This window comes from Cololabis saira, chromosome 8 (genome assembly GCF_033807715.1).
Source record: "Cololabis saira isolate AMF1-May2022 chromosome 8, fColSai1.1, whole genome shotgun sequence".
Lineage (NCBI taxonomy): Eukaryota > Metazoa > Chordata > Actinopteri > Beloniformes > Belonidae > Cololabis > Cololabis saira.
In genome coordinates this window covers 38,194,406-38,218,091 of record NC_084594.1, presented here as the reverse complement: position 1 = coordinate 38,218,091, position 23,686 = coordinate 38,194,406, and the positions used below count along the sequence as shown (strand labels likewise).

Below are 23,686 nucleotides of genomic sequence, written 5' to 3'. Positions count from 1 at the left end.
AATAACATGGTGCATTATGTAATGATACCTATTATTGTTGTTTAACAATTCATTTATACAAGAATGACTTTTGTTGTTTTTTGTGCAATTTCCCTTTAGAGCTATATAGCCCAATAAATCTATGTATAATACTCCAAATATAACCAGTTGCCCATTTGAAGTTTAGAATTATATAGGCCAATAGCAAACTATGCTTTAGAATTGTAATTACATAATGCACCATGTTATTACATTTTCTAGAGAATAAAAAAGTTGCAAGTGCATTTTGTAATAATCTTCTCAAAATGTAATAACTTATTACATAATGCGGCAAAATTTATTACAAAATGCGTTTGGGTAGTTTATTACAAAATGCTGCTTTATTACAAAATAAAATGACAAAGTTATTACATTTTGGACGTTTATTACAAAATGCACCGTTATTACAAAATGCGGCTGAACACCATTTCTTTTTTGTTTTTACCGGTTTATTGTTTCCACTCTGCACGGGTGCACCCCATCACCCCCATCACCCTCATCACCCTCATCACCTCCATGCCACCACTGACAGCAACCCAGACGGAGCCTCTTCAGCCCAGACGTTGCAGCATCCGCTGTTTTCAAGCAGAATTTCAAACTTAGACATGTCTGGTAGCCGGCCAGTTTTAAATGAGCTGCATCAGAGACGCCGGCTGCATTCCAGGATCATGTTCTCATAGTGACTTATTCGTATTAAACAGCTTTCCCAAAGTGAGAACTCTTAGACTGTGATTTTCAGATGTGTCCCTCTGTGCTCGTAGTCATTTCCAGCCCAGAATCACGCGTGAACCCTGAAGATCACAAGCATCCAGTACTGATTTGTGGAGACACGTACACGTAGATACACATGCGATATATAACAGTTATTTTTGTTTTTCCACAAGAACAAGCCACGTTGGAGGTTGTCTTCGCCACTTTAATAAGATATAATAATTATACTTTCATTATAATGAATAAGACAAGATTATGGAAGCAATTTGGAGAGAACATATTTGAGGAAATAAAAGAAAACAAACTGTGATGGTCAGCTTGTCCTCAACTCGGGCGTCTGTGGAGATAAAAAAACTCATCTTAGTAAATGACTGCAGCAGTCATGGAGAAAATGAGCTTTTAATTTGTTAACTTTCTTACCAGGTGGTCATGAGATGCCCATGCGACCCTCGGTATCGCTGGTCGTTATGGATGGATGTAAGGTCTTCCTTATAGGTCCCCTCGTAGATGTCTGCCTGACGTTTCATGTAGCTCTCACTTTCATCTCTGAATTAAAAAACCAAAGGCCAACAATCAAATTTGAATTCTGTATTTTTGTAACAACTTCTTGATTTCCACACTGGAGCATCACCCCCCACCTACCCGAACCGCTTGCCCATGATTGTCTGGAGAAATTTCCTGGCAGAGATTTGTCCCAAGACCTTCCTGTAACTGTTTGTGAAGATGGCATCAGCGTGGCGCTCTGAACTGAAATCAGAGAAGTGGGACAGTCTACTTTGGCTGGATGAATGCAAAGCAGCGTTTTGGGATAGTTATCATGTGATGAAAGCAAGGGGCAGTGAAACGAAGCCACAGAGAGACTCACATACTTTTAAATTTCATGACCTGGTGGATTTTAAAACCGCTCAGTTTATGTTTAAAATAAATAGTAACATGCTCCCTGACTGTGTTCAGAAGCTCTTCCAACGCAGAGTCAGTCATTATGAACTGAGAGGAATATGCATGTTTATGAAAACCAAGACAAGAACGACCGTGAAACAGAGATGCATCTCAGTAAAAGGAGTCAATCTGTGGAACAACCTTGATAGCGAAATGAAACTGTGTAATACACTAAAATATTTCAAAAATATGTATAAAGACACGATCATAAATAATTATAAATCATTGGCATAGCCACATTATGTAGATTTATTGCAAAATGATGGACAGAATTATGTGTGTATTATGTCTATGGAAGGATGCATGTATATGGATGTATGTATATGAATGTTTATGTATGTATATATGTATGTATGTATGTATGTATGTATGTATGTATGTATGTATGTATGTATGTATGTATGTATGTATGTATGTATGTATGTATGTATGTATGTATGTATGTATATATGTATGTATGTATGTATGTATGTATGTATGTATGTATGTATGTATGTATGTATGTATGTATATATGTATGTATGTATGTATGTATGTATGTATGTATGTATGTATGTATGTATGTATGTATGTATGTATGTATGTATGTATGTATGTATGTATGTATATATGTATGTATGTATGTATGTATGTATGTATGTATGTATATATGTATGTATGTATGTATGTATGTATGCACAGCAACGTATATATAGGCGGGTTTGGTGCGTGTGGATGAATGTATGCACGTGTGTAAATATATATATATATATATATATATATGTAAATAACATCTTGATGCTGTTAAGCCAACATAGGCCAGTTTGAGCAACATCTATTTCTTTTTCTTATTTATTTACTTTTTTCTTTCTTTCTCTCATATATATATATATATATATATCTCATGTAGTTATTTTGTTTAGTTTTTTTCAAATCTTGCACTATGGTGGTTACATTATGTTAAAAGGGTAGACAAAATAAGCTTTGGCTTTAGTCTACACCTTTTGGTCCTTGCTTGATCTACATGCAAAAACTTTGTATCGACTACTAACTTCTACAACGTGACCAAATAAACATATCAAATCAAAAATCAATCAAAATCAGACTGGTGTTACGAATGATCTGCAGTCTGTCCAGACCTGCTGCAGCGTGTTAACAACTGTCCCACTATAAATGACTAATAACACTGGCAACTTGCAGATAACTGTGTTATTTGTGCATTTTCAAGGGGCATGTCTGTGAAATGTAGTGTGCTATTTCATTTTTTTCCTTTAAATTCAAACATGTCTCGCTCCTTATTTCAGTCTCATCAGAAATGGTCTCATGCATGCTTTTAGTCCTGCTTAAAAGACATTATAGCTTTCTTTCCACAACCTTTGTTTTGGTTTATGTGAAATTAATTTTGACACAGTGTATGGTGTCATTTGTTGTTTTTCTGATATTTTATTTATCTCATATAAAGGCATGTAAAAGATGATAAAAAATTATGTTCTGACGCATAAAATCTTGGAAACATTTTTCTCTATCTTTTGACCTTAAACCCCTATTTACACCTTTCAGGTTGCTGCTGAGGCGTCTTTCACATTAAAAACACTGACGGTGTTACAAAAAATAAAGTGCCAGATCTCAGCTGCAAGAATCAGCCATGCATTTGTCCTGATAATAAACTCATGAACAGGTTATATTAAAATGATGATACTTTTTTCCCGTTAACTCAGTGATTAAACATTTTGGTAATCTAAACGCATTAGTTGTCTATTTTTCTTCAGTTATGCACAATGAGAACAAGAAAAATCGCCACTGGAGACTCAATATGGAGCTATTTATTTTCCTGGAAGTTGATTAGTGGATATTGTGAGCTTCAATTTGTTGAGTGATGCTGCTAAACATCCCCAGTGATCAGAACAAAGACTCCAGTGGCCACAAATCTTTGCAAAGCCATTCATCACGTGGCAGACTGTGTGGTGCTGGACACATGTGGCCTTGATCATTTTATAAACCCCACTATTTTAAAATTCCCCAAAATGAATGTCAAATACCAAACGGGATGTTATTTTTCTTACAACACTGAGGTTGAATTTCAGTCACATTTAATGGGAACACGATGAAACGCCCTCAACCTCTTCTCAGGACTGGAGCTGAGAAAAGATGTGAGATAATTTGCATGAACTGACCCATGAGGCGACATGTTCAATGGTCTGAGTTCACATCCAGAAACCCACCGCGGTTCTGCTCCCTCCGTGGGTGCGTCCTCTTCCAGCGGCTCAGCTGGGCTGTTCATGGACGCTCTCATCAGGATGGACGTGTCCCTTTGGCCAAACCTGAAGAAACAGTCTCATTACCTCTTTGAATGTTGAATAAAGCATTTACATTTCTTCACGCACATTTCAGTGTCACGTCTAGTTAATGAAATCCATTTTTCTACCTGGAGTTCAACCTACAAAATGCTCTCACCCTTGTAAAATGACACCTTCTATGGCAGGACAGCATAATTAGGATGCTGCGCAACGGGATGACTAATCCAGACATCTTCACCCTTCTTTGCATAACAGCTCCAAGTGACGCATGCATGACATGCAAACTAAGAAATTACAGCTTTAAAATCGTTTCTGTAATGGCAAAGGTGGAAGCTGTTCTTTCACTCTGCCATCCTTAAACTCAACAAGTATTGTTTGTTTCACGTCAAGTGCAAAACCAGGCGTCTTTGACTGTTTTTTTAATGACATTTCATAGTTACAGACCAAACATTTATAGCAGCTATATCGTGTAATTTCTCTTTGGGGGATTCATAATGTGTCATTGAATGGAATGAGACTGGACTGGATGGAGCTGTGATTCACCCAAAGAGAGCAGGGATGTGCTCCAGCAGACCCCGTGACCCCCAGTACGAATAAGTGGATTCGGAGAATTGATGGATGAATTGAACTGAATTGAGATTCTAAGATAACACATTTTTATTCACTAACAATTCCACTTCCCCAAATATTACCAGTTTACAATCATTTATTGGGTGTCAGGTATCTAAATAGTAGCAATGATACTAATAATCATTAAAAACAAAACAGAAAAAACACTAATAATGAGGCAGATTTTTCACTTTCTCCTTTGATTAACCGAAAATCTACAAAAACAGCTTTAGTAAACCAATTACAAATAACTTCCAAAACACCCCTAAAAAACCTGTAAAAATGGCAATGAAATAAGAAAGAGGTGAAGGTGTCCATACTTACTGACCTGATTGATGGGTAGAGTGGGGAGCCGGATAAGGACATGACCAGGCAACAGAACAGCAGCAGTGCAGCCTTCTCCATCATCACAGCCAGTCCTGCAGGAGAGTGGACCACCTCAGTCAACGACAGTAGTAGCTATTGCAGTAGGAAAAAGAAAATTAAAGAAAACGCTGAAGCCACAGTTTCCCACCACCGGCGTCATCGCACAGCAGAAGAAACAGAAGTTGAGGCAGGCAGAGGTGTGAGCTGTAATATGAAATGGCAAGACTTGAGAGCATGGAAGTGAAATGCACACACATTTGCACGTTACATGAGAGTACACGTGCATGTGTGTGTTGTCAGAGTTACCTAGTTTTGATGTGAATTGTGAGTGTCCCCGCTGTGCCTCTACTCTGTGCCTTCCACTCTCATCTTCTCTCGCTGCCAGGAAAGACTGGACAAAACAGACACAGGAACCGTACTGTTAGTTATCCCTGCATCTGTGGTCAGTTTATACTGAACCTGGAGCTCCCCGTCCCTCCCACATCACCCCCCCTCTCTCCTTCAACTGAGCTGTCTCAAAGTGCTCTCTGCCTTTGCCTAATGCTGGTTTATATTCAAAATGTTGTTGTCGCCATTAACAGAACTCAATACACCACAGTGTGATAATCATTCACTTTCTTTCTGGACTCATCTCCTTGGGTGAATTCAAGGTTCTTCTTAAACAGAAACTAACAGAAATGTGCACCTGCAAAAGAGATTCAATCTCAAGGGATTTTCCTGGTAAAATAAAGGTTAATAATAATAAATCATAATTCACAATGTAAGAAAATATGACAGCAAATGATTAATCTGTATAATATATAGTATAATGACAAGGAAAATTATTTGTTTGGATTACAATACAAAGAAAATAACTGGCAGATTTGGTCATAATTGACAAAAGATATATCAATATTTAAATCCATTAAATTCACTTTTATTTATATAGCGTTTATTACAACAGAAGTTGTCTCTAGGATCTTTCCAGAGACCCAGAAGATAATCCCTGAGCAATTATTACATAAACATCAATCAGCATATTACTGATCAAATTATTAGTCAGGCAACATAGATCCATATGCATTTGGAGACTTTGAGAACCCAGCTTGTGCTGTGAATTTAAATAAACTTTATACATGACCACATTAAGCACTGGAATGCATCTGAATAGATAGCTTTGTACTCAGTCACTGGCCTAATTTAATAAACTCCAACAACTTTAGAATGACAGTATAATGCAACGTGAACCACTTTACTACACCTGATTTGAGACAAATACTTTTTCTACGAATGCTCCTTGGCCCATTTAAAAACCTGGGTCTGAGTTTTGAGGCAATTACATAATAATAAAGTTAAAAAAATACTTTCCCCCTCTCTTTTATTCCAGGATTTGGATTTTCACTGGTCACAAAGCCACGTGACAGGAATAATCTTCGTGCGGAACCAAAGTTTACGTCAAGTTTCTCACACGGACCGGGAACATGGACGTGCGAGGGCAGTGCAGGATGTCAAGATGTTTCTTTAGTTTTATTCGATATAATTCATAGATATAGACGTTTATATATATACCACTTTACTATAAACACGGTTATATATATCCAAGGGTATAATTAAGGCCATCGTCCTTAAGAAAGAAATTCTGTTTTATTACAGTTTTTATAGCCATCTCTACAACGATATTCTATAATATTTTTATTTTCTTGTGTATTAAATCAATTAATTTTTTCCAAAAAACCATATGAAAAAAATCTGATTCTTTTTAATGTTCGTTTTAATTTTTTTATTAATATCATTCACATTTATCCTCATGATAGATCGATCTTTTGCTCTCATTTTTTTTAAGGAGTAACTCCTCTTGATGTCAAAACATCTTTGGTCACCAGTCCTTGAATGGCATTTCTCCACAGCTAGCTCATGTAATGTCGTTTATCCTCTATGAGTGAAGCTACTAACCAGCGCTGAAAGTAACTCATTAAAGTAGTAAATAGTGGTAATTGAAAGCTACATCAGACAGGGTCAGCCATGAGGACGCTCGCAGCTCTGTTTACAGCTTCACCTCTCAGGTGTGCCAGACACAGGTATTATTGTAAACAGGCTAACAACGCAGTCCCTTCCAGACAGAAGATATCTGCTCCTGACAGCTTCAGGGAGCAGGTAGCTGCTGGTCCGGGCTTTAAGGACTTCATTAAAGGGGCTTCAGTGAGCAGGTCTTGGGCTGAAGACTCAGACAGTCCTGGTTATCTGGATGAAGACCTGGACATGGGAAACTCCAGGAAAGGTCTGTGTGACTGACAACTATCTACTTAAGCCTGATTTATGTTTTTTTTTTTTCTTTTTTTTTCTTAAACTTTATTTAAAAGAATTATCACAGAATATTATACAGGAACAACAGTATACAAATAGAATACAGAACATGTGCCATGGGTGATGTTCGTTATTCAAGAAGATTATACATATTACACAAGTCTACGGTTTTAATAGCCTTTTTCATTTGTTGATTTAGTGATTAGTTTTAAGTAAAGTTCAATTTCTTTCTGGAAAACACAAAAGCAAGGGGTTTTCTTTAAAAATGTACTCTTATGAATATGAAATTTGGCAAGAAATAAAAACAGATTTATCAAAAAGTAACATTTTCCTTCTTTCTTAGGGCAACAATGGAAACCAAAAACAACATTTTCCCAATGTAAATTAAAATCTATAGTGAAAGAGTCAATAATAAATTTGCTAATATCTGCCCATAGTTTTTTAGAATGAGAGCAAAGCCAGAATAAATGAACAACTGTTTCTGGATGTAAATTACAGAAGGAACAATTCGTATTAATGTCCTTTTTAAATTTCTGCATGTAATGGCTAGCAGGATAATATTTATGTAGGATTTTGTAAGAGACCTCCTTAACCTTATTTGTGATTAAAAACTTGTTAGGAAGCATCCATGTTTTTTTCCAATCAATATGATCTGTGAAACGATTCCAATAAGCAGTAATATTAGGGGTAGCAACAATGTCTTTTTGAAATAAAGCACGTAAGCCTGATTTATGGTTCCGCGTTAAATCGACGCAGAGCCTACGGCGTAGGGTACGGGGCGACGCACAGCGTACATGCGCGTCGCCCCGTACACTACAGCGTAGGTTCTGCGTCGGTGTAACGCGGAACCATAAATCAGCTTTAAGTGAGTGTGGGTTTGAACGTAGTTTGGGTTTTGCTCATCTGTCGTTTCTGCTTGTTGCAGTCTATTTTGAAACATATGGATGTCAAATGAATGTCAATGACACCGACATCGCCTGGTCCATACTTCAGAAAAGGGGATATCTACGCGCGGGGAGCCTGGATGAGGTACAGAGGATCTGTGTCTGTATTGATAGTTGAAATGCCTTCACAAGTGAGCTGATGTTCTCCTGCTTGCAGGCAGATGTTGTTCTCCTGGTGACCTGCTCCATAAGGTAAGATATTGTTATTATTTATCTTATTTAATTTATTCTTTATTTCATTCATTGATAATATAAAACAACAAATAATTGAATATAAACACAAACGTTCCTAAATTGTGAATGAAAGGGAGCAGAAAGAAGAAAAATCTTATTTAATCTGCCAATTTTCCCAATAAATCAATTTACAAAAAACGTAAATTAAAAAACAACAAAGTAAATAAAAAACTAAAATAAAATAGCTGCCGGCCAACACAGACAGTCACATTCCTTTTTAGTTCCCAAGTTACAATTCAATTGTATTACAATTATTTGTTTTCTTTGTTCGGATTGTTCCATAAACTGATTCCTTTCACAGAAACACAACGTTCCATCAATTTAGTGCTGAATCTTGGTTTTTCGATAATCGAATATTGTTCGATAAACAATAACGGATTACTTACAAAAAATCTTAAAGGCAATATTGGCACATTTCAACTCAATTTTATTTATATCAATCAATCAATCAATCAATCAATCAATCAATCAATCAATCAATCAATCAATCAATCAATCAATCAATCAATCAATCAATCAAATTTTATTTATATAGCACCTTTCATCCAGGTTCATGAAATACAAAGTGCTTAACATTTTGACTGAGAAATAAGCATAATAAAAACAAAAATAAAATAAAAACTGGGAGACCAATGCACACTGATATATAATATTGTTAATTAAAATGAAATAATGATAAAAGTTCAAGGATTATAGCTAAAAAATAAACAGTCCACAACAATAAAATATAACAATAATAAAAACTTTACAAGAAATTGATAAATAAATAAAACAATCACCTCTAAAAAATGTTTAAAAAACAGAAAAAAAAAACAGAATAAAACTATAAAATTTGATGCTACATAAAAGCCAGACCAAAGAGATGAGTTTTTAGTCTACGTATAAAAATGTCTACATTTCCAGCTCCTCTTAGATCCTCCGGCAGGCTGTTCCACCGTTTTGGAGCATCGTGTCTAAATGCAGCATCACCAAATGTTTTCGTTCTACTCTGTGGAACAGCTAAAGAGAAAGAGTCAGAGGATGGCTCTGTTACAACAGATGTTGTCTCTAGGATCTTTCCAGAGACCCAGAACATGGCCCTCGAGCAATTATTACATAAACATAACATAAACAATGGCAGGTAAAAAGTGAGAGAAAAACCTTAAGCCAAACAGTGGCAAGAAAAACTCCCCCCAGGGGGCACGGTGGCGCAGCTGGTAGCGCAGCGGTCTCACAGCAAGAAGGTCCTGGGTTTGATTCCCGCCGGGGGACGCTGTGGGCGCTGAAGTGCGTGTTAGTTCCCCCATGACTTCAGCGCCCACACCATGGGTGGGGTTAGCAAAAGGGCCTTTCTGTGTGGAGTTTGCATGTTCTCCCCGTGTTCCCTTGGGTAGCTACTGTGAGCTACCCTCACAAAAACATGCACACAGTCCTGGGCTATACATGCCCCCTCTGGCCAACCGGGGCGCCAGATGGGGTGGGGAGGATCCGGCCAGAATAACGTGATCCTTCCACGCGCTACGTCCGGCCGGAGAAACCCCACCCTGTCTGGTGAAAAGATGCGGCCTGATCACTCCAGGTTAAGAAGGAGACCTGAGCTCAGTGCCGGGGTTGGTAGAGGATGGCAATGCCCAGGACTGTCACTTAGGTAGGAGCACGGGGTGGTAAAAATGGGAAAAAACCGGGATAGAAAAATATATTTAAAAAAAAGAAAAACTCCCCCTTTTAGGAGGGAAGAAACCTGGAGCAGGACCTGGATCATAAGAGGGGGATCATCCAGCCGGAGGCCAGCTGGGCAGAGCAGGAAAAGAGAGGCCGGGATGTCAGCGGGCATATAGCAGACATCCACACAGACAGGGGGGGGCTGCAGGTCAGCATGCAGCTCCTGAAGCTCTGGCCTGCAAACATGCATAGAAGAGAAAAGGAGGGGGCAGACCAGCACAACAAGCTACAAGAACAATGGAGAACAATGATGGTTATGAGATACTTATAATTCATAACTGAGAAAGGAAAGAGAAGGAGGGGTGACAGGCACCGCTCAGTGGATCATGTTGGTGTCCCCCTGCAGCGTAGGTCTATAGCAACATATCTACAATGAAACTATGTTTGACACAAGCTGCTCTAGTCTGGGCCTGTAGCTGCAGCTATTACTACTGGCCCTAACACACTAGAGTTTACACTAACTAGAGGTTTCCTACGACTAACTAGAGGCTTTACTAAACAGAAAGGTTTTAAGTTTGGTTTTAAAGGTGGAGGTGTTGTCAGCCTCCTTAACCCAGATTGGAAGTTGGTGCCATAGTAATGGTGCCTGATAGCAGAACGCCCGTCCTCCAAATTTTGTACGCATGTACCACTGAATCATCGGACAAACGGATGGAAACAGCTTTTTATGTTTTCCCAACAGAGAGAAGGCTGAACAAACAATTTGGAACAGACTGCAACAACTAACAGCCATGAAGAAGAAGCGATTAAAGACCCGCTCGCCAATGAAAATAGGAATATTAGGTTGGTAAAATAATGCAGAGATGATTGCGTGTCACAGTGGTTTTAGGAACACGGTATCAGGTATATGATGGGTTTGTCTGTCCAGGTTGCATGGCGGAGAGGCTGAAAACAGAGCTTCTGGAGCGGGAGAAGCTGGTGGATGTTCTGGCCGGTCCAGATGCTTACCGGGATCTTCCCCGCCTTTTAACCACAGCTGAGGGAGGACAGCAAGCCAGCAATGTGCTGCTGTCTCTAGAGGAGACCTACGCCGACATCATACCCGTTCACCATGATACTCAGGGACGCAGTGCTTTTGTGTGGGTTTTTTTTTTTGGTATGCCAATGGTTTTTTTGTAGGAACACAGTCACCCTCCCCTTTTGTGGTTACACCTTGTCCTTGTGTGTTGACAGGTCCATCATGCGAGGTTGTGACAACATGTGTAGTTACTGTATCGTTCCCTTCACCAGAGGGAGAGAGAGGAGTAGACCCGTCAGCTCCATCCTCCAGGAAGTTTCCGCGCTCTCCGACCAGGTACAGTGAAATATCCTGCTGTAAATGTACTGAGAAAATATAAACTCAAATAATGTTTACCTGCCTCGGCGGTCGGCTTTACTACGGAAGAGTATTAGGGCCAGGCAGGAGAAAAAATAAAAATACTATTTTAGAGGAGGAAGAATCTTTTTTCATCATGCACTTCGAGAAAAAAGTCAAAAAGTCGAGATTAATGTTGAAGTAGAATTTCGAGAAAAAAGTCAAAATTTTGAGAAAAAAGTCGAAATGTCGAGAAAAAAGTCGAAATGTCGAGAAAAAAGTCAAAATTTGGAGAAAAAAGTCGAAATGTCGAAATTTCGTCTTTTTTCTCGAAGTGCACAATAAAAAAAAAAAAAAAAATTTCTCTTGCCTGGCCCTAATACTCTTCCATAGCTTTACATCACCGAAGGACAGGTGTTGAGTTGCTGCACAAAAGATATATAAATATCAATATTATTGCAATATTTTTCCAACGTACAGATGAAGTTACAGCGCAGGTTATTACATTTTAACCAGAAAAGAGATTGCACAAAATAACAAAATAATAATAATAAAAAAAAAAAAGAATACTCCTTTTAATTTTGGCACTCATTTGACATGAGCAGGGGGTTTTCTTGTGTGGGTCAGGGTGTGAAGGAGGTGACGTTGCTGGGTCAGAATGTAAACAGCTACCGGGACACATCAGAACAACAGTTCGGTGGTTCGGATCTAACCAAGCTCAGCCGGGGCTTTAAGACGCTCTACAGATCCAAACAGGGAGGGCTACGCTTCTCCGACCTGCTGGACCAAGTATCGCGCGTTGATCCCGACATGAGGATCAGATTCACTTCCCCTCATCCGAAGGATTTCCCAGATGAGGTTTGGGACCAAACTTTATAATTAAGCTCATGGCTCCGGCTGGCCGACGCGTTGTTGACCTCCCGACCTGTTCGCTGTGTCGCCGCCTGCAGGTTTTGCAGCTCATTGCTGAGCGAGGAAACATTTGTAAGCAGATCCACCTGCCGGCCCAGAGCGGAAGCAGCCGGGTCCTGAAAGCAATGCGGCGTGGGTAAGAGATGACTCATTTTCATTCAGATTGAAAGTAGTGATGCACCGATTGTTCGGTAACCGAAATTGTTCGGCCAAAAATGGCAAAAAAACCCTTTCGGTGTTCGGTGGAATAAGTGGGGAAAAAAACCGAACAATTAATAATGGCGTTGTAATATAAGGAAATAGACTGGCCGCTCCCGTACCGGTTGCGCACCACAAACATAAATCGTTGGCCAACCAAAAAGTAACCACATAAGAATTTTACCTAACATTCACCAGGAGGTGGAACCAACTGGGAAATTAAAATATGTTCAGTTTTTTATGTTCAATAAATATTTTCTACCTTGTAATTTTGTAAAATATTTTTTTCTTTGAAAAGCATGCCTAAATCAAATGTATTTGATTTATGCAATGGTGAAAAAATTGACAAAATAAATGAAAAACTGCGAAGAACCATGTTCGGTATTGTTCGGTATTCGGCCAAGTGTTTATTATTATTTTCGGTTTCGGCCACAAATTTTCATTTCGGTGCATCACTAATTGAAAGGTCACCACAGTTTATGAGGGGAACCTTCTTGAAATGGAAGTTGGTGTTGTGATGCTGTGTCTTTTTCATTCATGCTCAGTTACACCAGAGAGGCCTACCTTGATCTTGTGAAGAACGTTCAGAGAATCATCCCAGGTAGGCTGCTACAACCACGCAGTTTCTCTGATACCAGCCTGCAGTTAATCACTTCAAGGATATAATACTCCAAATCAAAAGAAGTTGGGACAATATTGAAATTTTGCCCTCCAAAAAAAAAAGGTTTGGGGTTAGGCTCTGATGCAGCCTAACTCCAAACCCTAAACACAACTCCGACCCTAACGCCAAACCTGACCCCAACTCTAACCCCAACAGATGACTGCGGACAACACTGAACTCTTTACAACACATTTAATCCACAACATGCAACATGGTGCTGCAAACTCTGAAGGACCTAAACTTTCTCGAGAAGGCACGGAGGCGTTTATACTCCTCCTCCACCTCCTCCACTTCTTCTCTCATGGTGGACATGGGGTTAAACGTCTTCCTGTTAAAAAACAAAGTCAATTAATTTCTTTTGTCGACATTCAAGACTTTTAGATAAGTCAACGTAAATGTAGGGACAGCTGCTTTTTGCTCTCGCAGTTTCCGTATTGTTCCAAAGCTTCCGATTTGGAGTGTTTATGGAAGTTTGGGGAATGATGCAATCCCAGACAGCTTAATTTGTCGTAATGAATTTGAAATAGTTTATTTCACGTTGCTCTTAAAGGTATTGTGACATCATTTTTAACATGCTTTTAACACTATTAAAAGTCTTGGCCAACATCCCTCAAATGTGTCTAAAAGAGTGTAACAAGAAAAACTTCACTCTTAGTACTCTTTTCCTGGCTTTTTATTACAGTGTTTTTTTGCGCCGTGAAAAATGCTTCCTTTCCCCCCTTTCCTGTCAATCATTGCTCCGCTCCTCCTCCAAACCTCCTCCTCCTCCAGCCATACGCTCACAGCGGCGTCGGAGCGACAGGCGAAGCATGCACGGAAAAGCAGCAGGGAGAACCACAGCAAACAATCATAAAAATAAAGGCATGCAAGCAGCACTGTCCCCTTATCTTAAGTCCAGTCAGTGGCCGCGGGTCTTCTTAGCAGTTTTCCTCCGGTGATTAGAACAAAAGACGCTCTAAACAGCTCCGTGTTAAGCCTGATTTATGGTTCCGCGTTAAATCGACGCAGAGCCTACGCCGTAGGGTTCAGCGTATGGTGCGCGTCGCAGCGTAACCCTACGCCGTAGGCTCTGCGTCGGTGTAACGCGGAACCATAAATCAGCCTTTATGGTGCGCTGGAGAGGAGCGGAGACAGGGAGCTGGGTGGAGGGGGCGGTGATTTAGCGGGCCGTTACGTAACGATTCCGCCACCAAACCAGGTGCGCCGTTTTTGCACAGTTATGCGGAAAATCCCAGAAAGCACACAATACACTGAATGTTAAAAGTTCGTTGTTTTTTGGGTGTAATTGATGTCAAGACACCCAACAAAACACAAAAAATCAAGAAAAATTTGTTTTTCATGTCACAATACCTTTAAGCTCAAACTGAACAATATATAAGTCTCCAAAGACAGACTAAAAAAGCAGGTGTTAGTATGAAATCTCTTCTTATTTACTGTAACTTGAATAACTTTCATCTTTTTGGTCAGACGTTAGTCTCAGCAGTGACTTCATCTCAGGCTTCTGTGGTGAAACGGAGGACGACCATCAGCAAACGCTGTCGCTGATCAGAGAGGTGGGCTACAACGTGGGCTTCCTATTTGCTTACAGTATGCGAGAGGTGAGCTTTTATCACACTTTGGTTGTGTCTTGTATCTTTTGAGTAAAATGAAGCCACTTTGAATGAAAGGACTAAATGGCAGCTTTTTTTTCTTCATCGGGTTCAGAAAACACACGCTTTCCATCGACTGCAAGACGATGTTCCAGCGGAGGTGAAGCGGCGGAGGCTGGAAGAGTGCATCGCCGTGTTCAGAGAGGAGGCTTCCAAGGTCAACGCCGCTCTGGTCGGCAGCATGCAGCTTGTTCTGGTGGAGGGGGTGAGTACGGCACACGTCCCACCACGCCGGCCTCAACGCCGTCCATCAGCTTCCATCTTGAGATGTTTTCACGTATTTTGGAGCTCCATGGGTCGTCCTCAGTGCGCTGCAGTCTACATGGAATCAGTGTTTCATTAGGGCCCGAGCACTTACAGTGCGAAGGCCCTATTGTATCTGTAGGAATTCTTTTTTTTTGTCTCGTTTTTTTTCTTCTCGTTTTTATTTTTCCGATGAAATGAGGGCCTTTTTGCCCCCCTAAACGTGCCCCAAAAGTCACCAAATTTTGCATGCAAGCCAGGCCTGGCGAAAAATGTGATATTTAATGGTTTGCATTAATGGGCGTGGCCTAATGGCTCAACAGCGCCCCCTAGAAAACTTTGTGACTCAAGCCCCACAATACGGTTTGACGTACATGCACGAAAATCGGTACACACCTGTATCATGTTGCAACTTAAAGAAAAGTCTCTTGGCGCCATGGCCGAAACCGAACAGGAAGTCGGCCATTTTGAATTAATCGTGTCATTTTGGCGCAATTTATGCCATTTCTTCGGCCGCTGCTTCGCCCGAACCGTAACGTGCACCCAGGTGTGTTATACATCAAAATGTGCGTCTCGATCCTACAACGATGCGCATTACTTTTTTCAGTCAAAAGCGTGTTCATTTCCTTTTCACTTCCAAACACAATGTCTACAGATAGAGGTGAGCGCTTGGGTGCTCGGTGCTCCTTCAGTGTGGTGAAGGAGCACATAGGAGGACTTCATCTTGAATCATTTCTTTAGAAATTAATAAACTGAGCAGGTGACAGAACCACTTATTGTGTGGAAAAGCAGGAGTCCTGTATCACTGTACTCGATTACTTTAACCTTTAACCACTGAACTCTGGTCTCCACCTGCATTCAGGAAAGTAAACGATCTGCTGCAGATCTGTGTGGCAGAACCGACGGCAATACGAAAGTGATTTTCCCCAAAGAGGATGCAGCCGTCCAACCCGCTGACTCCGGTGCTGCAGCGATCAACGCTGGAGACTACGTGCTGGTGGAGGTACGACGTGCCTGTGAGCACAATTTTGAGAATATTATTGGTGATTACAGGGATTTACCAAAGATGTCTGTATTCATTTCAGTTCAAAGTACTATATTAATCCCTGAAGGGGAATTAACTCTGGTCGCTGACGGCTGATGTTCCAGCTTTGTCCCGACCACATCAATGCACAGTCATGTCACAGTTTTCAACTTTGAAGTGATAATAATCATCTTAGTCTGTTGATCTCACAGGAAAACACAGAGTTTGTACAGTTATGCATATTTACCGATTTTTGTCCACTTTAAAAAAAAATATATTTCTTCTTACTGGTTTGAATTCTTTAGGATGGTAGAAAGAAAAAAATAAAATATTTAGTAATTTACTTGCATGCAGGACTGTGAAACGTCTAAATCTGATGAGGGTTGTTGCGTCACTCATCTACGATTCTTTTAGGGAAGATAATGAATTTTCTCATTGTTTCATTGTTATTTACTCCTAAAGTCATAGAAAAATTGTTAGAATCTGATTCGATTTTTTTTGGGGGGGTTATGTCATGATTTTACAAAGTTTATTAAAGACAAACACTGACTCAAACGGTGATATCAGCATTAATGTTGCTGATTTTCTTAAAAACAGTAAGAGTCTGTTTAAAATATGAAATACATTTATTTTACCAAATGGTGATATAAATAAGAAATAAATAAATACATTCCACATTTTAAGACATCAAAGCTTTATTTAAATCAGGTCAAACATGTCCAGCAGTGATGAATCCTCAGAGCATCAGAGTCAGCGACAGCGAGGAAAGGTTTTCTTTCAGCGGTTTTAGCATAAACTGAGGTGCGACGCTGCTCAGCAACATTTAGTAAGTCGTTTGTTGATGTGTTGTGTTACTGGTCTAGATCCTGTCAGCGAACTCGCAGAGTTTGAGAGGTCGAGCCCTAGGTCACAGCAGGCTGAGAGGATCGGTGATGTCCCATGGAACCTCCAGGAGCCGGCGTGATGGACGCAGGCCCTCAGACGGCCTCCAGTGACACCACATGGCAGATTTCTGTGTGTATGTTGCTACAGAAGTTACTCAAATCCTGTGTTGATGAGCTAAAAGTGTAGAATGTATTAAAGAAATATAAGCTTGGCTGCTCTTTTTTTTTCTTCAAAGATTGCGATGTTTGATTGATGTAATTTCATATTTTTGGATTCTTTTGGAGTCTGTAAATTGTCGCGTCACTCCATAAAGTCAGACATTTTGAGAGGATTTAACCAGTCATCAGACTAAAGGTCTGCTGATCTGGTCTGCGATCTGCTTTAGACAAACCCTTCTTCTAACCTCATCCCACAAAACGTCAACTGTTACTACAGAACGAGAGTAACTGGCATCATATCCACAAGTCGTGTATAAACATAAAAGACTGGCAAAGCAAGACGATACAAAGAAAGCAAAATGAAAAATTTCTGACATGATGTCCAGAAGGAAACTGATAATCGATCGCTCTGAAGTCTCTTTTGGTCGTACGAGTCCAGTTCAGATTTTGAACTGAACATCAGTCCCGATCATCAGGAAGTCCTGCAGAAAACATCACAAGCTTTATTAATATAGTGATACCTGCAAAATGTGATCTTTTGAAAATCCATCACAGCTTCATCAGACGTGTCTCTAACCTTCAGGACTTGAAGCTCAGTGTTCTGGAGACTCATCTTTCCAAGTGCAGGAAGTGGGTAACCCTTAGCAAGTTGAACTGTGATGAGAAATGGATCATTTTAGATAATTTTAGATCAATCAGTCACAGAAATCTCATGCAGGAAGCGGCACAGTGACATCAGGGCTTGACAGATAAGTCTATGGAAAGAATGCAGTTTAAAAATATACATAAACATGGAAAATAAACAAGTGTAAATTAAAACTCAAAGAAGCCAGTCACTGACTTTATTTCAGTTACAACAAAATGTGGATCATAAAGAATCAGAACAGAGCATCTCTGAACCTGGTCATGTAAAATATTGATGCTAGAGAGTTCAAGGTCTGACATCGTTGGGTTTGGTTGGATGTTCTGCTCCACTGAGGTCTGGCTGCAGATCTTTACTGAAGTTTAAGTTAGGAGACCGTGAGGACCGTGGCGAAGTCTTCAACATGAACTTCTTTATGCCTGAATCCACCTTTCTGTCCAGCGGTCAAAGGCTGTGACACAAACCCAAGTCATGGTCATTCCACCCACTTAGCAGTTAGACACATGAGGGAGATGTATTTCTTGGCTGCAAAAGAGGTTCATTTAGCTAAATCTACCCACGTGATTTGCAGATTGCACCAGAAATTGTCATCCGGAGAGATCTGGGCTTTGAGGATTAGTCAATAGGCCTTGAAATTTACATCAGATGTTACCAAGGTAATCAGTCTGACTTCTAAAGTTGCTAATTGTGAGTTTTTCTTTTCATATTTGCAAAACATAACTTATTTACTACGGTAATGTTTGACAATTCAATTCAATTTTTCAATTCAATTTTATTTATATAGCGTCTAATACAACAGAGTTGTCTCTAGACGCTTTACAGAGACCCATACCCAGAACATGACCCCCGAGCAGTTATTACATAAACAATGGCAGGTAAAAACTCCCCTAGTGGGAGAAAAAACCTTAAGCCAAACAGTGGCAAGGAAAAACTCCCCTTTAGGAGGGAAGAAACCTTGAGCAGGACCAGGCTCATCAGGGGGGACCCTCCTGCCGAGGGCCAGACTGGTGGGTCAGGGACGGCAACAGCACAGCAGGCAGGTGGAAGCAGCAACGGGATGACCGGGGGTGGGGACCGCAGGCCAGCACACAGCTCCCGAAGCTCCGGCCCAATCAGCAAGTCCCAGGTTGGGGTGCAGGGTCAGGAAAAGACTTGTGCTCCGTAATGCAAGCTACAAGCCACCCATGGCCACCTGCAGGACAAAAGAGAGAAAAGGGAGGAGAAGGGGGGGGCAGCAACGGGATGACCAGGGGTGGGGACCGCAGGCCAGCACGCAGCTCCCGAAGCTCCGGCCCAATCAGCAAGTCCCAGGTTGGGGTGCAGGGTCGGGGAAAGACTTGTGCTCCGTAATGCAAGCTACAAGCCACCCACGACCACCTGCAGGTTCCGGTGTCCGGCAAAGGATGCTGCAACATGGACAAAAGAGAGAAAAGGGAGGAGAAGGGGGGGGCCAGCACAAGAAACCACAGGAGCGACTCTGACACACTAAAGTTTACACTACCTAGAGATTTACCAACACCAGCTAGAGGTTTACTAAACACTAACTATAGGCTTTACTAAACAGAAATGTTTTAAGTTTAGTTTTAAAGGTGGAGGTGGTGTCAGCCCCCTTAACCCAGATTGGAAGTTGGTTCCATAGTAGTGGCGCCTGATAGCAGAACGCCCGCCCTCCAAATCTACATTTAGATACTCTAGGAACTACAAGTAAACCTGCACTCTGAGAACGGAGAGCTCTGACAGGAACATAAGGCACTATCAGGTCTTGCAAATAATGCGGAGCTAAGCCGTTTTGGGCTTTATACGCAAGTAATAAAATTTTAAATTGGATTCTGAATTTTACGGGTAACCAATGGAGCGACGCTAATACTGGAGAGACGTGGTCTCTCCTGCTAATTCCTGTCAGTACTCGTGCTGCTGCATTTTGGATCAGCTGGAGCCTATTCAGCAAATTACTTGGACATCCTGCTAACAACACATTACAGTAATCTAGTCTAGAAGATACAAACGCATGAACTAGTTTTTCTGCATCACTCTGTGAGAGGATTTTCCTAATCTTTGCAATATTACGGAGATGGAAAAAGGCTATTTTACAAACCTGATTGACATATGGTTTAAACGACAAATCCTGATCGAAAATAACACCAAGATTTCTCACAGTTGCACTGGAAGCCATCGCAACACCATCTAATCCCTTCCTAAGATGCTCTGGACCAAGAATGATAACCTCTGTTTTATCTGAATTTAGAAGCAGGAAATTTCTGGACATCCAGTCCTTGATGTCCCTAAGACATGCCTGTTTAACTAACGGTTCTGTTTCATCCGGCTTCATAGACAAATAGAGCTGCGTATCATCAGCATAACAATGAAAGTGTATGCCGTGATTCTGGATTATACTTCCCAACGGCTGCATGTATAAACTGAACAAGATTGGCCCTAGCACTGAACCCTGCGGAACACCATAACAGACCTTTGACTGTTCTGAAGAAACCTCATGTACATGAACAAACTGGAACCTGTCAGATAGGTATGATTTAAACCAACATAGAGCTGTCCCTTTAATCCCAACAACATGCTCTAACCTGTGCAGTAAAATGCCATGATCTATAGTGTCAAAAGCAGCACTGAGGTCCAGTAGAACCAGTATGGACACTAATCCCTTATCTGAGGCAGTGTTGTTCTTGTCGGCTATTTTTAAATTTTGTTTCAGTCTTAGTCCTGTTTCAATCGGCGTTGTTATTTTTTGTCATATTTAGTCGAACTCATCCTTTTTTTATTTAGTCACATTTTTGTCGACTAAAAGTCGAGCATTTTAGTCTTTGTTTTAGTCCATGAAACCGTGAATTTATTTGTTTAGTTTTAGTCAACAAAAACTATTTGCATTTTAGTCTAGTTTTAGTCTGACAATTTAGTCTAATTTTAGTTTGACAATTATTTAAAACATATTATACATTAATATTATATTCTACTTTAATTGAGCTCATTTCTTTCACCAATATCTGACCTAAGTATTGATATCAAATATTCATGATTTTTTAAAGATTTAACCCTCTAAATGCCAGGTTTTATAAACTTTGGCTGCAGTCGCAGCTGTGTAAACGACTCAACAAAAAGCTGGAGTTTGTTATGATTCTCTCTATGGCTGCACCTTTCATGTGATTCAAAATGCCCCATGTTTGGATTTATTTGTGTTTATGGACCTCTTGTGCAGGTGTGTGTAGTGTGCATTTATACAAAATAATCTTAGAGGGGCTTTGAACTTCTGCACAAAAACCATGTGAATGAATGAAAACAGTGGCACTTGAAAGCCTTTGCTCATAATGTCATAAGGTCACGCACACCACACACACACACACACACACACACACACACACACACACACACACACACACACACACACACACACACACACACACACACACACACACACACACACACACACACACTACTTTCGGGTAGGTTTTATTGTAGTAACATTAAGCTGACAGTAGGCCTACACTCAACAACACAACGTTGATTTAATGTTGTAAACAACCAGCAACATACTTTATGTTAACTTAGCTTACCTTGATTTCTTTGTGGTAAATGGAGACGTGTCGTTTCAGATTTGTAGTGTTCTTTCCCTTCAACTTATGACCGCACTGCTCCCCGTCCGTTAAAATCAAGCATTCCGTTTTATCTTCGACGTCAATGTATCTAAAATGTTTACAGACATCTTCCCTTCTCTTTCTCCCGATCCCCGTGCAAAGCATGTTACCGTTTTATTTTATTTAATGAAATGAAATGTCCGCGTTGAGATCGTGTGCAGCTGCGGCTAACTTCAAAAGGGGGTGTGTTTGTTTATGTGTGAGTGTGAGTGCGAGTGTGTGGGGGAAGGGTATGTTCGATATGCACCCTGAGCACAATGGGCCAATACAAAGTGATAGACAACTGTGCTCCCGGACAGTCCCGGTGAGCATTTGCGAACGCACAGCGGCGCTCTATGGCAAAAGAGACAGGAGGAAGTGATACGTTCATTATAATTATATATTTCGTTTCGTCTTTGTTTGTGAACGAAAATGACCATAGATTTTAGCGGAGTATTTATTTTGTGAACTATATTTTCGTTTAGTTTTTATTAGTCAACGAACTTGCATAATGATTTAGTCCTATTTATTGTTTATACATGTGTTTTTTTTCTAGTCCGGTCTCGTTTTCGTCCGGGGAAAAATGGGCGTTGACGAACATATTTCGTTTCCGTTTTCGTGAACGAGAACAACACTGATCTGAGGCCATAAGGAGGTCATTCGTGACTCGAACAAGTGCTGTCTCTGTGCTATGATGCATTCTGAACCCTGACTGAAAGACTTCAAACAGATCATTTCTATACAAATAGTCACATAACTGGCTTGAAACTGCCTTTTCCAGAATTTTAGACACAAATGGAAGGTTGGAAATTGGTCTATAATTAGCTAAGGTGTCTGGGTCAAGAGAAGGTTTTTTAAGTAAAGGTTTAATTACTGCGACTTTGAAAACCTGTGGTACATATCCTAAACTTAGGGATAAGTTAATTTGGTCCAGTATTGTCGTACCAATAAGAGAAAAAATATGTTTGAATAGACGAGTCGGGATGGGGTCTAACATACATGTGGTTGACTTAGCTCTATTAACGAGTGAAGTCAGCTCAGGGAGGTCTATAGGATCAAAACAGTCTAGAGACAAGTCAGAGCCTAGGGAAGTTGCTAAAGCTGAAGAAACACCTACAACCGGCTGGTTGATTTCTTCTCTAATTCTCGCGATTTTACTGTTGAAGAAGCCCATAAAGTCCTCACTACTGAGAGCTGCAGGAATGCACGGCTCAACAGAGTTGTGACTCTTTGTCAGCCTGGCTACAGTGCTGAACAGAAAACGTGGGTTACTTTTGTTATCCTCTATCAACGTTGAATAATAAGCTGTTCTGGCTTTGCGAATGGCTTTTTTATATACTATTAAAATATCTTTCCATTCACGATAAGAGTCTACAGACCTACAAGAGTACCACTTCCTTTCCATTTTACGCACGTTTTGTTTCAACATGCGGATATCTGAATTATACCAGGGAGTTAAGCTCCTGTGGCTAGAAACCCTCCTTTTCAAAGGAGCAACTTCATCTAAAGCTGAATGCAACAAATCAGCAGTGTTACTAGCAAGGAAATCAACATCTGCAGAGGTAGAACCCAGGTCACTGGCCTCGACTACATCACTATTTCGCACTGTCGTAAGATAAGCAATGGCCTCCCTAAATTTAACAATAACTTCATCAGACAAACATCTGCTAAAATAATACCTCCTATTTTGCACTTCAACATCAACAAAATTAAATTCAAACGTTATTAAGTAATGGTCGGATAAAAGGGAGTTTACAGGTGACACCAACAGACCATCAGTTTCAACACCGTAGGTGAGAACGAGATCGAGAGTATGATTAAAACAGTGCGTCGGTTTATCCACTTTTTGTGAGATACCCATTGATTCTAGAAGAGAATCGAAGGCTAATTTAAGATTATCGCTTTCAACATCCATATGAATGTTAAAATCACCCACTATGATGAATTTATCTGTGCTGATCAATAATCCAGAAAGGAAATCTGAAAATTCAGACAAAAACTCCAGATACGCACCAGCAGGGGGCCGGTACACTACCACTAACACAACTGGCTTCTCTGATTTCCGGCTCGGAAATTTCAGACCAAGCATGAGGCTTTCAAATGTATTATAGTTGCACTTGGGTTCAATTTTTGTTTGGAGACCGGAGTTATAAATTGCTGCGACTCCTCCGCCTCGGCCCGTGCTTCTAGGAATGTGATGATTAAAGTAGCCGGGCGGAGTTGATTCATTCAAACTAACATACTCTTCCTCCTGTAACCATGTTTCTGTTAAGCAGAAAATATCACTCCTGCTCTCTGTAATTATATCATTTACT

At 40.4% G+C, this 23,686-nt stretch overlaps 3 protein-coding genes across 4 annotated transcripts in view; 1 reads left to right on the top strand and 2 right to left on the bottom strand.

Annotated features, from left to right (window-relative positions):
- Positions 1-926: 926 nt before the first annotated feature.
- ghrh (growth hormone releasing hormone) lies at positions 927-6,223 on the bottom strand. Of its 2 annotated transcripts, XM_061727968.1 has the most exons (7): positions 6,160-6,223; positions 5,226-5,310; positions 4,882-4,972; positions 3,870-3,968; positions 1,372-1,476; positions 1,150-1,275; positions 927-1,066 (listed from the first exon to the last, which is right to left on the bottom strand). In XM_061727968.1, coding segments are annotated over exons 1-7 (552 nt in total). In that variant the 5' UTR covers positions 6,205-6,223; the 3' UTR covers positions 927-1,065. The 2 variants fall into 2 exon arrangements, with proteins under 2 accessions (XP_061583952.1, XP_061583953.1); XM_061727969.1 differs by lacking the exon at positions 6,160-6,223 and having other exon boundaries at positions 3,822-3,968; positions 4,882-5,012; positions 5,226-5,293.
- A 456-nt stretch (positions 6,224-6,679) lies between these two features.
- cdk5rap1 (CDK5 regulatory subunit associated protein 1) lies at positions 6,680-17,286 on the top strand. The gene is made up of 13 exons (XM_061727959.1): positions 6,680-7,176; positions 8,128-8,231; positions 8,304-8,338; positions 10,764-10,864; positions 10,950-11,160; positions 11,255-11,375; positions 12,003-12,233; positions 12,326-12,423; positions 13,031-13,086; positions 14,614-14,744; positions 14,851-15,000; positions 15,901-16,041; positions 16,926-17,286. The coding sequence occupies exons 1-13, from the start codon at positions 6,921-6,923 to the stop codon at positions 17,055-17,057; spliced, it is 1,767 nt and encodes a 588-aa protein (XP_061583943.1). The 5' UTR covers positions 6,680-6,920; the 3' UTR covers positions 17,058-17,286.
- The window catches only part of LOC133448940 (bactericidal permeability-increasing protein-like), a 20,685-nt gene continuing 13,857 nt past the window's right edge, over positions 16,859-23,686 (bottom strand). Inside the window, exons 15-16 of the mRNA XM_061727964.1 lie at positions 17,683-17,759; positions 16,859-17,587 (exon numbers count right to left, since the gene is read on the bottom strand). Coding sequence (XP_061583948.1) covers positions 17,546-17,587; positions 17,683-17,759 — 119 coding nt within the window. The 3' untranslated portion in view covers positions 16,859-17,545. The remainder of the gene's footprint in view (positions 17,588-17,682; positions 17,760-23,686) is intronic.